This window comes from Chlamydotis macqueenii, chromosome 1, assembly GCF_036417535.1.
Source record: "Chlamydotis macqueenii isolate bChlMac1 chromosome 1, bChlMac1.mat, whole genome shotgun sequence".
In the NCBI taxonomy this organism is placed as follows: domain Eukaryota; kingdom Metazoa; phylum Chordata; class Aves; order Otidiformes; family Otididae; genus Chlamydotis; species Chlamydotis macqueenii.
In genome coordinates this window covers 3,460,820-3,473,713 of record NC_141556.1, presented here as the reverse complement: position 1 = coordinate 3,473,713, position 12,894 = coordinate 3,460,820, and the positions used below count along the sequence as shown (strand labels likewise).

Sequence of the window (12,894 nt, the reverse complement as noted above, 5' to 3'; positions counted from 1 at the left end):
TTTTTGCTGTCACTCACAGAAGACCACGGGCTTTGCACTGACACAACACCACAAACTGTCAGGATGGCTCTGGGCTTGCCGTGCCCTAAGCTGGGTGTCCCTGTGATCACAAGTGTCCCATGGCCAAGGGCCTTGTGCCCTACCTGCCTGAGCTCAGCGCTGGGGACACCCCGCATGGCCAAGGGCTGCTGCCCTCGGCAGGCACTGCCCAGCAAACACCAGATCTTTGTGTGCCCAGGCTGGGTGCTGGGCAGCTCTGCCACTGGTGCTGGGGACCAAGGAGAAGGAAGCAGGTGGTAGGGAGAGGGGGAATCAAAATACCCCAAGTGTTCCCAAGAGTAAGGAGGAAGAAATGCCACTACGAACATCACACTTCTCCCAGGGAAGAGCTCAGGGTGATGACAACTTGCAGTGACAACCTTAACTTTCTGCTGTAGGAAGACTGTTACCTTTCACTTACAACTCAGAGGGATGTTGGAAGGGTGGACATCACTCCAGGGAAAACGTGTAGACACTAGGAAGTACTTTGTCTAACAAAACAGAGTAAATTACCCATATCTATTGTCTTCACATTCACAGGCATATTAATAAGGTTCACACTTGTCTTCCAATCCAAGCAACAGTAAAGGATTGGCACTGTCAGCCTACCCTGCAATGAGTGCAGATGCTTTCAGAGAACAGGAAATGCTTTTGGGAAAAGAGCTGGAGACGCTCTGGGCATGGGGTAGGGCACAACGGAAGTAACTTGGAAGCAGCCATCTTTGCAAACATGCTTTGCAAGGAGATGCTTCAACCACAAACCTTGCTGTGTTAGGGGGTGTGACTAGTTAATCTTCAGAAGAGTTACTCTGCTGGGTTGCAAGATTTGTCCGCAGCATACCCATCACTGGCTTCTTTCCTCTAAATCCCCTTCTGCTCGAAGAGGCTGGGCAAGCCGATAGCATGTGCTCAGAACACTCACCAGTGTCTTGTAATCAATCTGTTGTCGGATAAGCTTGTCCTCACTCAGTGAGTACCGGGCCTCCCCAGTGATCGAGTCGATGGGACCCTTTTCCATCTGCTGCTTGATGGCACAGAAGAGGGAGAACAGAGGTTCACCAGCGCATTCCTGTGGGGGTGAGAGACAACCATGAGGTGAAACAGAAGGAGCAGAGGTGATGACTCAACCTAGATAGCATCTCAATGACTGCCACAGCTTGCCATCCCCAGCCACTCAAGGCAGATGCAGCAGTGGGAATTAGTCTATCAGCCCAGGAACAGAGGCAATTTTCCACTTCCATAGAGTGCAACCAGCCCTCTCGAGTGTCCTGTCACGGAACAAAGGTGTCAGTGCTCCCTGGCAATATTGGAGCTAGCAGAGCCTTGTAGGAGCTGTTCAAGTGACTGCCACCAGACCAGAGGTTTGCACTGGAGCAGGTGGCGGGACGAGTCCCAGGGGACCTGGAGACAGGTCTGAAAGGGTGATGGACTGCTGGTGCCCTGTCCTGTGTGTCTGGGCAGAGCCCACAGTCTCCCTGAGCACTCTCAAGCTGGAGGCAAATCAGTATGCTCAGGCAGGAGCAGCTCCATGACCCAAGGGAGACGTGCCCCTGGAGCTGTACAGTTGCAGAGGTGATATCAGGTGTGTGGGGCCCAGCACAGGACAGCAATAAGCATCCCACAGGACCAGCAAAAGCACTCCTCTCCCTAATTTCTCCTTATCGTTTGCACTCGCCACACTCCTCACACTTTTCCGAGCCTCTCCTCCCTTGCTGCCCTCCCTCCGCACATTCACTGCCACGCACCCCTCCTCGTCCTTTCTTCTATTGCCTCCCTTCCGCTCCATCTCTCCATCCTTCCTCCCCTCCTCCCCACCGTGCCCTCCCTTTTTGCAGTGTGTCCCAGCTCAATGAGCGAGGTCATTTTCCTCCGGTGTAAATCCCGGCAAAAACAAGTTAATAATCTGAAGCAAAGTGGCCCTTTTCTCAGTTCCTACACCTGTCTCCCACTTAATTAGCTTATCTACCAGGAGCATATTGCTTCTGTGTGCCTGTCTCCTGCCCTTATCAGGCCTCTGTTCAGGCTAAGGCAAGAAGACAAGTAGCTGAGTGGGGGGAAAAAGCCTATTATAAAAGCAGTGCTTTAGAGAGTCACCTCCTTATATCCTTTCCTTTCAGCCAAAAGCAGGAACCTGATACTGAAATCACTGGAATTACCTTCCAGGGACCTTCAAAACTTTCCCATGCGTTCATCCTTGGACAGGTTGTGCCCTGGGGAAGGCTCAGGAGAATGGAACTGATTTGTAAAGCCTTGAATTGCCAGGCAGAGAGTGGCTGTCCTGTCCAAATGGGGCTGTAAGGCGTGAAAATATCTAACAACTACATTGGGAGTGGGGGAGAGGTGCAGAGCTCGGATTTGGTGCCTTGGCAATTGGCATGCTTGAGGCTTGTTGTGGGTCCCCAAGAGGAAACTGCCATCACCCAGCAGTCTCAAAGGCTGAAAAACTCTTTTTTTTTTCACTCCATACCACCCCAAGGAGACCCTTTAGGAGGGAGGCTTGAGACAGACTAATGCCAAGAAGAGCCTGGGCTCAAGCCTAAACTATACTAAGGAGGGATCTGGTTCTGGTGTATGTAAAGTGAATAATTATGATGGAGGCACTGAGTATGCTGGAAGCACTGGACTTCAGTACTGCCTCTGAACTGGGGTGGGAGGAGATCTCCAGACACTATGTACTGAAAATATGGGTCACCATGTGATGGAGATCTGAGTCTGCTAGCAAAAGGAAAGCATTTTCAATATCAGGCTCCATCAGGCTCTGAAATTCTTCATGTTTCAGCACTGACACTTAGATCACACCTCTGTACAGTAGTAAGACCAACAGGCTGCCCCTCTAACAAAGTGTCCCTCTTTGTTCTCCCTGGATGAAAAAAACAGCCCCTCTCCCATTCGCCAGTGAGCTCCCTCAGAGAGAAAAAAAAAAGCTTTTTCCTTTATATCCAGGAAATTTTTGCCCCAACTAAACCTCACCAAGAAATATATTAACGCAGCTGTTCATCCAGGCATGCTACTCCTCTTACCTTGAGGAACTTGTACAGAAGGAAGGTGAACCAGTTGGTGAGCATTTTCTCAGCCACAGACTCTGTCCTAAAATCAGCCAGGGAGAAAAATCAAATTGGAAATGAGTTAGCCATGCTGGTAAAATCAAAGGGCTAGTCAAAAGATTGGCTTTGTCCATTTAAATGCCCAGATCTCTGAGCCCCATGAAAAGTCTGACATGACACCATCAGGATTAAACACATCCTAGGTTCTCTGGTTTAGCTTTGGATTTACAAAACCTGCAGGCAAATTCTTACTGCCCTGTTGATTCTTCTGTGACTAGGGAAGTCCCTGTATGTCTGTTTCACAGTTTTTCCATCAATGAAAGGGAGATGACAACATCTGAGGAAACTCAAGGACCTCAGGGGGGATAAATCCATCAAATACGAGGAGCTCAGAGTTAGGCCACATGACAAGTAGGCCATATAAATACTTAAGACAGACAGATCTAAATCACCAGGGAACAGTTATCTGGCAGTGACTATCCTCCTGGTATCTGTGAGTGATTATTCTCCTCAATGTGTCAGTGTGGCACATTCACAGAGCCCATCCTTTTGCTCTTGAACACTCTGTCCCCAATCAAACAAAAATCCATCTCGAGTCTTCAGGGTGAACTTTTCCCACAGAAGGACCGACTCAGATCTATAAATGTGGTGTGGACACCAGGAGCACAGGATAAATCTGTTGGCTTCATTACATGCACTGGTGTTGCTCAAGAAGAAAGCAAGAGTCCCTGCTTGGATGAATTAAAGTAGGTCTTCCTTGTGCTGGCTATTGCCAAAACCACACAGAGGTTCTCGCTTAGGACTGCAGCTTGTCTTTTAGGTTCCCTAGTCCTTCAACATAAAGCTGATCTTGCTTCCTCTAGAGCATGAGACTTGCAAGGGGAAGGGTTTGCATCGCTGGAGCTATATGCATGGAACCAGTCAACAAGGTTGTCTGAAAGCAGTGTCCTGTTACACCAAAGCAGAGCAAGTGATGGTCCCTTCCCTAGCTAAATGCAGTTATCTTTAGCTTGGTTTCCACAGGGATTTCTCTGTTCTTGTGGTGAAATTTCACTTAGCTGGTTGGGGATGGTGGGGGAAGGAGTGTTTTCTGTTGCTCCTCTTTTCTTGCCCACAACAAGATAAAGAGATGATATGGTCCCAGTTTGCTACCAGATTAATACTGGGTTTCCTTTGTTTGCAATGATCATCACTGTGTCTCTGCCTAGAGATTGCCTCTGTCCAAACCAGACTGTTTGCTTTGTATTCCCCTTCATCAGCGTCACCTAGCTGCTGTCCTCCATTGGTCATGGTACGATATTCAATTCCAGCAATTCCCATGGTTATCAGGGTCTGATCTCGCAGGGAATGTCGCTTAGAAGAGTGCTCTTTTCGACGCTCCCTGGAGTGACACCTGGGACTCATCACACGGTGCAAACTTAGCATCACCATGAGAAAAAGAACTGAAATCACATTGTGTTGTTGCTCCCTGCTCTGACAACTTTGATCTCCTTGAGGCTGTAGGTGTCATGTGGGAAAATCATTCCAGCCAGCTCCTTTCTCCTGTCAAATACCACCAAAATCAACACTGCAGAAAGATTCCCTTCCATCCATAGACTCACAGGGAGGGAGGAAAAGCATCAAGTTGAATTCAACTGCTCCAAATAATTGTCTGAGGACCTCACACCAACATCCGACCCAAGGCACTGAGCTATTCACATGTTCAGCAGTAAACTCTGTTCTGGTACTGCTCAGTGCAGGACTTCCACCTTAGAGTACAAACCACATCTCTGATTTCTCCTTGTGTTTTCAAAGCTTGGAACAGTGGAGGCGCCTATTTATTCACTGGCTTTCCTTCCAAAGGCCACATTTCATTTCCAGCAAAGAGGACTAGAGTTAAAAAAGAGCTGGAAGGAGAAAGAAGGCAGATGAGATGCTCAGGACAAGATAGGAATGAACAACCAGGGAAGATAAAGAGATGGAGAAAGGGGAAGAAAAAGGAAAAAATGAAGGGAGGAGACAGATGGAAGGAGGCAGTGCCATCCAGCATCACAGATGAAGTACAAAGAGGAAGCCTGGGGACAGATGGAGGGAGGTCACCAGCCAGGCTATAGGACTTGAATCACATCAGGGAGTCAACCAACACCAAAGCAAAGTCTATTGTCTCCCCCTGGCTTTGCTACCCTGAGTGCCAGGAAGGACCACCTTCTCCTTTTTTTTTGCTGGTTCTCCATAGTGGGCTGTGTGCCAGACGAAAGCCTTCTCAGCAGGTGACGCAGATCTCTTCCCTGCCCAAGATGTCCATTGTAATCAGTTGAGAGCTTCTCAAAGTTTGCTCTGAGCAGTGGTGAAGGCCATCCACCTCTAGGAGACTGTCGCTGATTTGACTTAGGGTCCTGGCTTGAATCAGAAGGATTGGTTAAGACCTTGAAAAGGGGATGAATATGATCCTAAAGGGAGAAGAGGCAGAATTTCCCTAGGCAGGGAAAGCACATTAATTACAAAGTGGTAGATTTCTAATTCAAGGGTTCCCATACAACCCTGGTGGTTAAACCTCAAACCTGGCCAAGAAGCACCAACCCAAACTTGTGTCTGGTATTAAACCCGTTCTGTTGTCCTGCTCAGCTCTGCTACCGGCTTCAACAAGATCCTAGCACCAATGATTAGGGAGAGACAGAAGATCTCACAATTAAATTGAAGAAGGTTCTCCATGTGTCTGTAGTTAACTCATGAACATGAAACACAGCAGGGAAATCCACATCCCAGGTAGAAGAAGGCAGCAGATGACTTACTCACCAGGGATATAATACAGCCTGTTCTATATTATATAGGTCCTATATGATGCAATTAGAGTTTTCAGGTGAAAAGAAAACACAAGCATAAATGAATGTCCTAAGCACACAAAGAGTCCAAAATAAAGATTAGGAAGCATGGGCTTTTGCTGCCCTTAAATCTAGAGGTAGATCAGGTCTGTAACTTGTAATAATTGACTACTTTTTGGTTAGAGAGGAGATGGAGCAAGATCTACAGACACATTTGCTGAAAGGAATATTGTCAGGAAGTCTGAAATGAACAGAAAACCAGAAAGGGAGAGTGATTCACTCTTCATTTAGCCCTACTTGCTTTGTTCCCCACTCTCTGCAAACAGTTTCATGACAGCCCTACGGAGTCATGTGAACTGTGGCTGTATATCATCCTGATTTCACACCCTGCTGCATGAACAAAAATCAAGCAAATTCACCCCTTTCCTCCAAAGATGACTAGCATGCTTATGTTAGACACTGGGACACAGGCTGCCCAAGCCCAGCTCACTCTAGCCCCAGTAATGCTTACCTCCGAAGCAGCAGCTTGGGGTGGTTCTTGCTCTCCAGATTTTTGTCTATGAGGTCAGCCAAGAGCTGTTTGAGGACATCAGTAGCGTACTCCAGCTTGCTTTGCAGCACTGTCATGATTAGTGAGGCCACATTACCACGGTCCCGCATGGAGAAGCTGCGCTGGGATTCCAGTGTGCGGATGAAGGACAGCAGGAAAACCTTGTTGTTGATAAGCTGGGCAAAGAGCTTCAGGCCTTTTTCCACCCGTTCTTGCCTATAGCCAGGGACCTGCAGAAGAGAAAAAGTTTATACCTTTCAGTCACTGCCTGCTGTGAGATGTCTCCCAAACAGGCCACACACTCTTTGCTACCTCTTTGCCCTTTTCCCTTCAGCTCCTCCAACTGTACACTTTGATACCAAGCAGAAGTCAGTTCTGAGACAGGGAAAAGGGAAAAGCTGCTTCAAGCAGTAGAAACAATTGGAAAAAAAAGTCTCTTGCACCTAGCAAGTGAGTCCTTCTTTCTGCATCAGACGATAGTCTTGTAAAAAGGAAGAGAGTCCATACATCATCTGATGGTCAGGAAATCTGAGATACCTCCTAGCCACAGTCAGATGATTACTTTCCAACCCTGTGTTTCCCTCCCTAAACAGTACATCAAAAAGAGATTGCTAATGTCTGGTTGTAGCACCATACCACATTGTATTTTTATTGTAGTCAGACTGAAGTCTCATTCTATTGCCACCAAACACCTCTTTTTCATCCCTGCAAGATACCTGCTTACAGAGATTTGGGGTCCAGCTTTAAGAAGCTGGGAAAGGCAGCAAGAAAATTAATGGAGAAGAGAGCCCAGGGTCAGATTTTGAGGAGATTAAGAGGTACAATGAGGCAGTGGCCGAGATGGTAAGCATTCAGGTGGGCTTTGGTTTGAAGAACTAGGTAGATGAAGGTGTGAGAGGACACCCTGAGAGGCTGGTAAGTCTCTAACATATTCTTCAGTTGTGAGAGGCTAGTGAACCAGTTTTTATACAGAACAATTTAAGACCTCAACACTGGACCCTGGATTCCACAGTGTACATTGGAGGCTACTCTAGATGAAAATGGAGCCTAAATAGAGAACCCTAAACTCATTCCTTCATGTTGTTGAAGCTGTTCCAGCCCTTGAAAAAGCTTTTCTGAAAGCTGGAGGGTCTCAACACAAAACAACATGTGTCCCCGAGACATGCGTGTATTAATAACCAACCAGATTTGGCACTTTAATCCAAAATAAGTTGGCATGCTTAAACAACCAAGTAATGCAAGGCCCCTTAAAGAGTCATTACTTTTTAATTCTGGAAATTAGAGCTCTTAACTCTTTTTGCATACAGCAAATAAATTACTTAGTAAATAGCTTGAGACAACCAGCCAACCAACCCCTACCACCCATCCCGCCAATAATTATTTTTAACTCACTTGCTTGAACATTTAATATTGTCTATCCCCGGGTTATTATGGAGAATTAAAAAAAATAACAAGAAAAGTATTTTGTACTGCATCTGGAAGCAGTTAATTAGCAAATGAACTGGAAATAAGTAAGACCTGCTCACTGAGAGATGTATTCTGAGGCCTTTTCCAATAAATAGCAACTCCTTCTAGATGCTACAGAAAAGGGAGAGGAATGGAAACTGCCCTCCCTGATATGTTGGTAGCCAAAGATTTTGACACTGAAAGAGCTGTTGAAGCTCTAGAGAGGATTAAGGAAAGAAAAAAAAAATGAAAGGAAGATATCAAAAGTGGCAGATTGAAACATTGACTCTGTGTCTCTCCATATCTAGATATGGAAGCATCCATGCTAAAACCTCCAGAGGGGTAGAGGATATTCTGTGGTTGGTTGGCTGAAGTTAATGAATATAGAGTTTGCAATTGGCTGTGGGTATGATGAAAGTGTTTGTGTGCGTGTATACATATGTGAGAGAGAGATTCATCATGCTTTGTCTCCTGTGTTCATTTGTTGAAGCTGTTGAGCTACTCTTCCTGAGGGAAACCACCTCGAGGCCACTCTACCTGTACCCCAAAGGTGAATATCTACAGTAGTCAATGTGTAACAGCCTCCTACCCCATCCCACCAGTCCTCATTGCTGATAAATCAGGATTTTTTAATGGTTCTCTCCATACAGTTTGATGAATTTTTGGCTCTCCTGAAGGAAAGGAGCAAAGACAAGCAGACACCTCTGATTACACAGCCAGCCAAGCATGGTATTGCCTGTGCCAGCTCCTGTGTCTCCTCTCTGCCAACTAAGCCCAGTCTTGGCCTCCAGCAATCTCACCAGCCCATGCCAGAGCCTCTCTGAAGCTGAGAGCTTGCCAAAAACTTTGCAGGGAGCTCAGCCAACGACCTCCCTGGCCTTGGCCATGGTGTATCCCCTGCTTCTCTGGCCCAGGTATGCCTAGACCAGAGCTTGTCCATCTGCCAAATCCTGAAGCAGTTTTGCAGCATGGGCAGACTTCACCTGGGGTCCCATCAAACTCATTGTCACCAGTGAGCTAATGCAGGCTGTGTGTAGACCCCGACAGTGCTGGGCAATATCTCGCTGTCCTCCCACCGCTGTTGTCCAGAGAGTTAGGGTGGAGGAGGCAGATGTGGGTAGGGTATGGGCAGACTGATGCTGTGGTTTTCTGATCTCACTGCAAACCACAGAGAACAGCAAAGGTGAACCTCCTTCAGTGAGTGCAAGTTATTTCCATACATGTTTCTAGGAAAAAAGGCCTCTGGATAGTATCAGTGTTGTGCAAAGCCAGAGTGGTGCAGGCAAATATGCTGCTCTGCCATACAACTTTTTTCCTTGGCCTCTGCACATCCATAACTAATAAATCCAGTCTGAAAAACATACCCCAGCAGGATGAAGACAAGGAGGAGCTTAATATAGTAGATCTAATGCATACAGATCTATGAGAATCTTCCAAATAGATGTGTGATCAAATAGAATTTAACATCTAAGAGAGTAGCAATAATTTTTCCCTTTCTACATCAATTTTTAACAAGGTGCTGTTTCATACTGAGTAGGACACAGCATTGAAAGCCATCATGTCCCCATCACTGACACAACATCTCTTGCATTCAGGACAGAATAGGGAGGCATGAGAAGAGCTAGAAGCAGATGTTGATTTCTTACCTCCAGATCCCTCAGGACTGGATGATCTTCAATGCCAGGGAAAAGCACCCTCATGGTGTAGGTTCGGTAATCCAGGAAAGGGATCCCAGCTCCATCCAGATCGCTTGTCAGCTCATGAATATCTGTCTGTAGCTCTGCAAAGGCTGACACAAAAAAAAAGAAAGACTCAGGGAGTGATGACAATCCAGATCTCCCTCACTGTGATGGCAAATGCCCTCAGACCCACATGCGTAAGACTAAGGTACAAGCAGAGAAGCAACATGTGGAGAGGAAGAAGGTGGACAAGAGCAATCTCATCTTTCCTATAACAACCTTTCCTCAGGGAGATGTGCCAAAGCACTCTCTGTACTATGAGTTAGCAAATGCAGTTAGGACAGAGTGGAGGAAGGCTGGACTCAGGGAAAACAGACAAAGTCAGATTAGATCCAGGCTTGAGCCATACTCGCAGGGTTCAACACTGGTTTTGCTTGGGATATTTTGTCTCAAAGCTTTTTAGCTGGATGCCTCTCTTCTACCAACACTGATAGAGTTTTAGCTTTCCATCCTCATCCTACCTTCTTTGCACTCCAGTGCCACCCTGGACTCCAGGTTGTCCATCTGCATCTGCAGACGCTTGAGAGTAAGGTCGCTTTCCCTGGATTTGCGCTTGTATGCAATCAACACAGCCACAATGAAGATGATGAGCAGGCCACCGGCCACCGCAATGCTGACAATAGCTGGCAAGCTGAGAGGGCTGTCTGGAGAGATGTAGACCATCCCTGGGGAGAACTCCATCCCTCCTACACGAGCCTAGAGGGAAGGCAGGAAAAAGTCACATTGAAACTCCCAAACAAGCAGGAACACAGAGGAACTCCATCATCTCCCTGACTGAGGCTGAATGGTGACCTCCCCTTGTCTCCCAAGTTAAAAAGGATATGAAGTACTTGGATAGAGAACAGCTAAAAACCACCTGAAATATAATGTAGAAGAACCTCTGTTGACAACGTGACCATGAGCCCAGCCAACAAAGGGCTTCTGATGAGGCAAATCTCACTAGTTACAGTGCTCTGGCTTTATAGAAGTTTGGGGTTAATTCTGGGTTTTCCATTCCCTGTCCCAAATAGCTACGTTGTGCTGGATTGCCCTGGTGACATTTAGTCCTAAAATGTACACAGGACACACAGCTCATGGTTATGGTGTGATGGGTCCTAACTTCAAAATGGGACAGGGGACATCTGACCGAGACAGCTGGCACAGGAGCAGTCAGTACAGTGGAAAGGCAGAAATCAGAGTCACAATTTGCTTTTGACTCTTCAACCAAAGAAAACTGTATCTGGAAGCCACTGGGACAGGAAAAAAAAACAAACACAAAAACCACAGAGCCTGGCCTATGCTCTTTACAACCCCTCCCCTAGCCACATGTTGGCATGGTGACTGCAGATGCTTATCAGTGGGACAGGGAGCTGAACACAGCTTTCTGCTCTCCATGTGCTCATAGAGGTTCCCCGGGCTGCTGCCAGCCTCTGGAACAAGCTGCTTGCTTTTAACAGCCAGAAAGAAACTCTGCAAGTGGTACTCCTGCAAGCCAAACCAAATGCTCTGCTGCAGCAAGTCTGTTAAGAGCCCATTTTTGCAACATGAACACCACTCCCAACAGTAATGCCACAGGGTACTACGTGCTCAAGGCTACTACGAGGTTGTTCAAGGTTATTTGTAGAGTAGGGTAAGTTTGAGTGGCAGGGGGAAAAGCACTGGTGAATAGCCCGAGGTGTAAAAAGAAGGCTGCTAGGACTGTGCTGTGGTAGGGGAACACCGGTTATAGATCAACATAAAGCTAGGAAGATGCCGTGCAAAGACCTTGAAGGATCGTGACAGGGTGATGAGTTCCAGCACTTCACCCCAGATGAGCTTTTTCAGAGAGGCACAGCAGGCCCTGCACAAAGTGCAAAATCTTACTGCCAGGCAGAAATGCACGTTAATCCCAGGCCTCCCGTGTCTCAAATCGGGCACCTACTTGGGTTTCCTGTCTAGGCTGCAAGAGAGTAATGAATTAATGAAGAGTTTTCCAGCTGCTCTCAGTCCTCACCACCACAACCCTTGCTAGGGACATGAATCTCTGTGACCCCATCATCTCCTGGCCCGAGTTACAACCTCTGAGAAGATGGCTGTTTTGATCTAGCACCAGCTGTAGGCTGTTCCTCAGTGGGTCCTTGCCAAAGTCACCTAGCTGTAACCCTTATGTCTTGGACAGGACAAAAGTGAATGTCTGGAAATACCTAATTTCAATCTACAAGGTCCTTTCATACCATTCTGGGATGGAGTCTAGGAAGATAACAATGTCCACAGTGAGAAACGAAACCAAACCTAAGTTCATCTGACCAGGTAATAGAGTTTCAACATGTCCATTCCTGCGGCATGACATTGATGACTTGTAGAGCATCTTCAGTGACCAAGGAACACCCTAGCACCCATGTAAGTTGAGGACACAGCACTATTTTTCCCATCTATTTCAAGATACAAGACTCAACTAACTTATAAAGCCTGCACTGGGGAGAGGTTTGGTATTGGTATGTGGCATGCTCAACTGAGAAGACAAACTGTCAAACTCACATGCTAATCTATGCACTGAAAGCTGTTGCCTTTTGCCCTAGACCACTGTCCAAAATCCTCCCAGAAAAAATTTCTCACCAGCTTGCACAATTTCCTTCCTGCCACAGTGGATCAATAAACAGATTCATTATATTTCATCTTCTGTTTCTGACAGTGGCCCTTTTCCTCCAAGCCCTGCAGTCAGATGAGTCCATTCAAGGAGTATCAGACTAGAATCAAACAACCCCATCCCAATCCTCAGTGCAGGTCCATCCTCAAAGCTCACAGAACAGCCAGTCTCCGTGGGTAGGATTCCTTTCACCAAACATTCAACATGCACATTGGAGTTAGACGTTACAGCATGCTTTCAGAGTCAATACGAGAAAAAAAGCACTTTTGGAATGTGATTCATGTGAGCTGCTTTTGACATCTGCTTTGACATTAGGATGAGACATTTTATTCAGTGTAAGTTCCCATTTCTCTCCATTAACTATAAGGGGATCTAGACTCCTAAAGGTAGGTGTCTAACAAAGCCAGCCCCAGTGTGTTCCTCTCTGAAGATGGTTTCAACACTGGGAAGGTCTCTCAGTCCGCAAATCAAACTGCCATGATTTGAGTGAATCTGTCTCTTAAAGAGGAAAGGCTGCAAAGCTGCAGTATTATTGTGAGCATTTTAAAGAAAAACAAGTAAATGTGTAGACATAGCCCTACTTTATTTCTTGGGCCACTGAGTGTTTCTGAAGGTAGCCATTTATTCCTTCCAGAAGACTGAACATAGGTCCTCCATATTACCAAACAAG

At 46.5% G+C, this 12,894-nt stretch overlaps 1 protein-coding gene across 1 annotated transcript in view; it reads right to left on the bottom strand.

Moving 5' to 3' along the window:
- PLXNA4 (plexin A4) overlaps positions 1-12,894 on the bottom strand; it is a 414,876-nt gene that overhangs the window by 33,704 nt on the left and 368,278 nt on the right. Inside the window, exons 19-23 of the mRNA XM_086744556.1 lie at positions 10,081-10,315; positions 9,527-9,669; positions 6,396-6,664; positions 3,060-3,126; positions 962-1,108 (exon numbers count right to left, since the gene is read on the bottom strand). Coding sequence (XP_086600682.1) covers positions 962-1,108; positions 3,060-3,126; positions 6,396-6,664; positions 9,527-9,669; positions 10,081-10,315 — 861 coding nt within the window. The remainder of the gene's footprint in view (positions 1-961; positions 1,109-3,059; positions 3,127-6,395; positions 6,665-9,526; positions 9,670-10,080; positions 10,316-12,894) is intronic.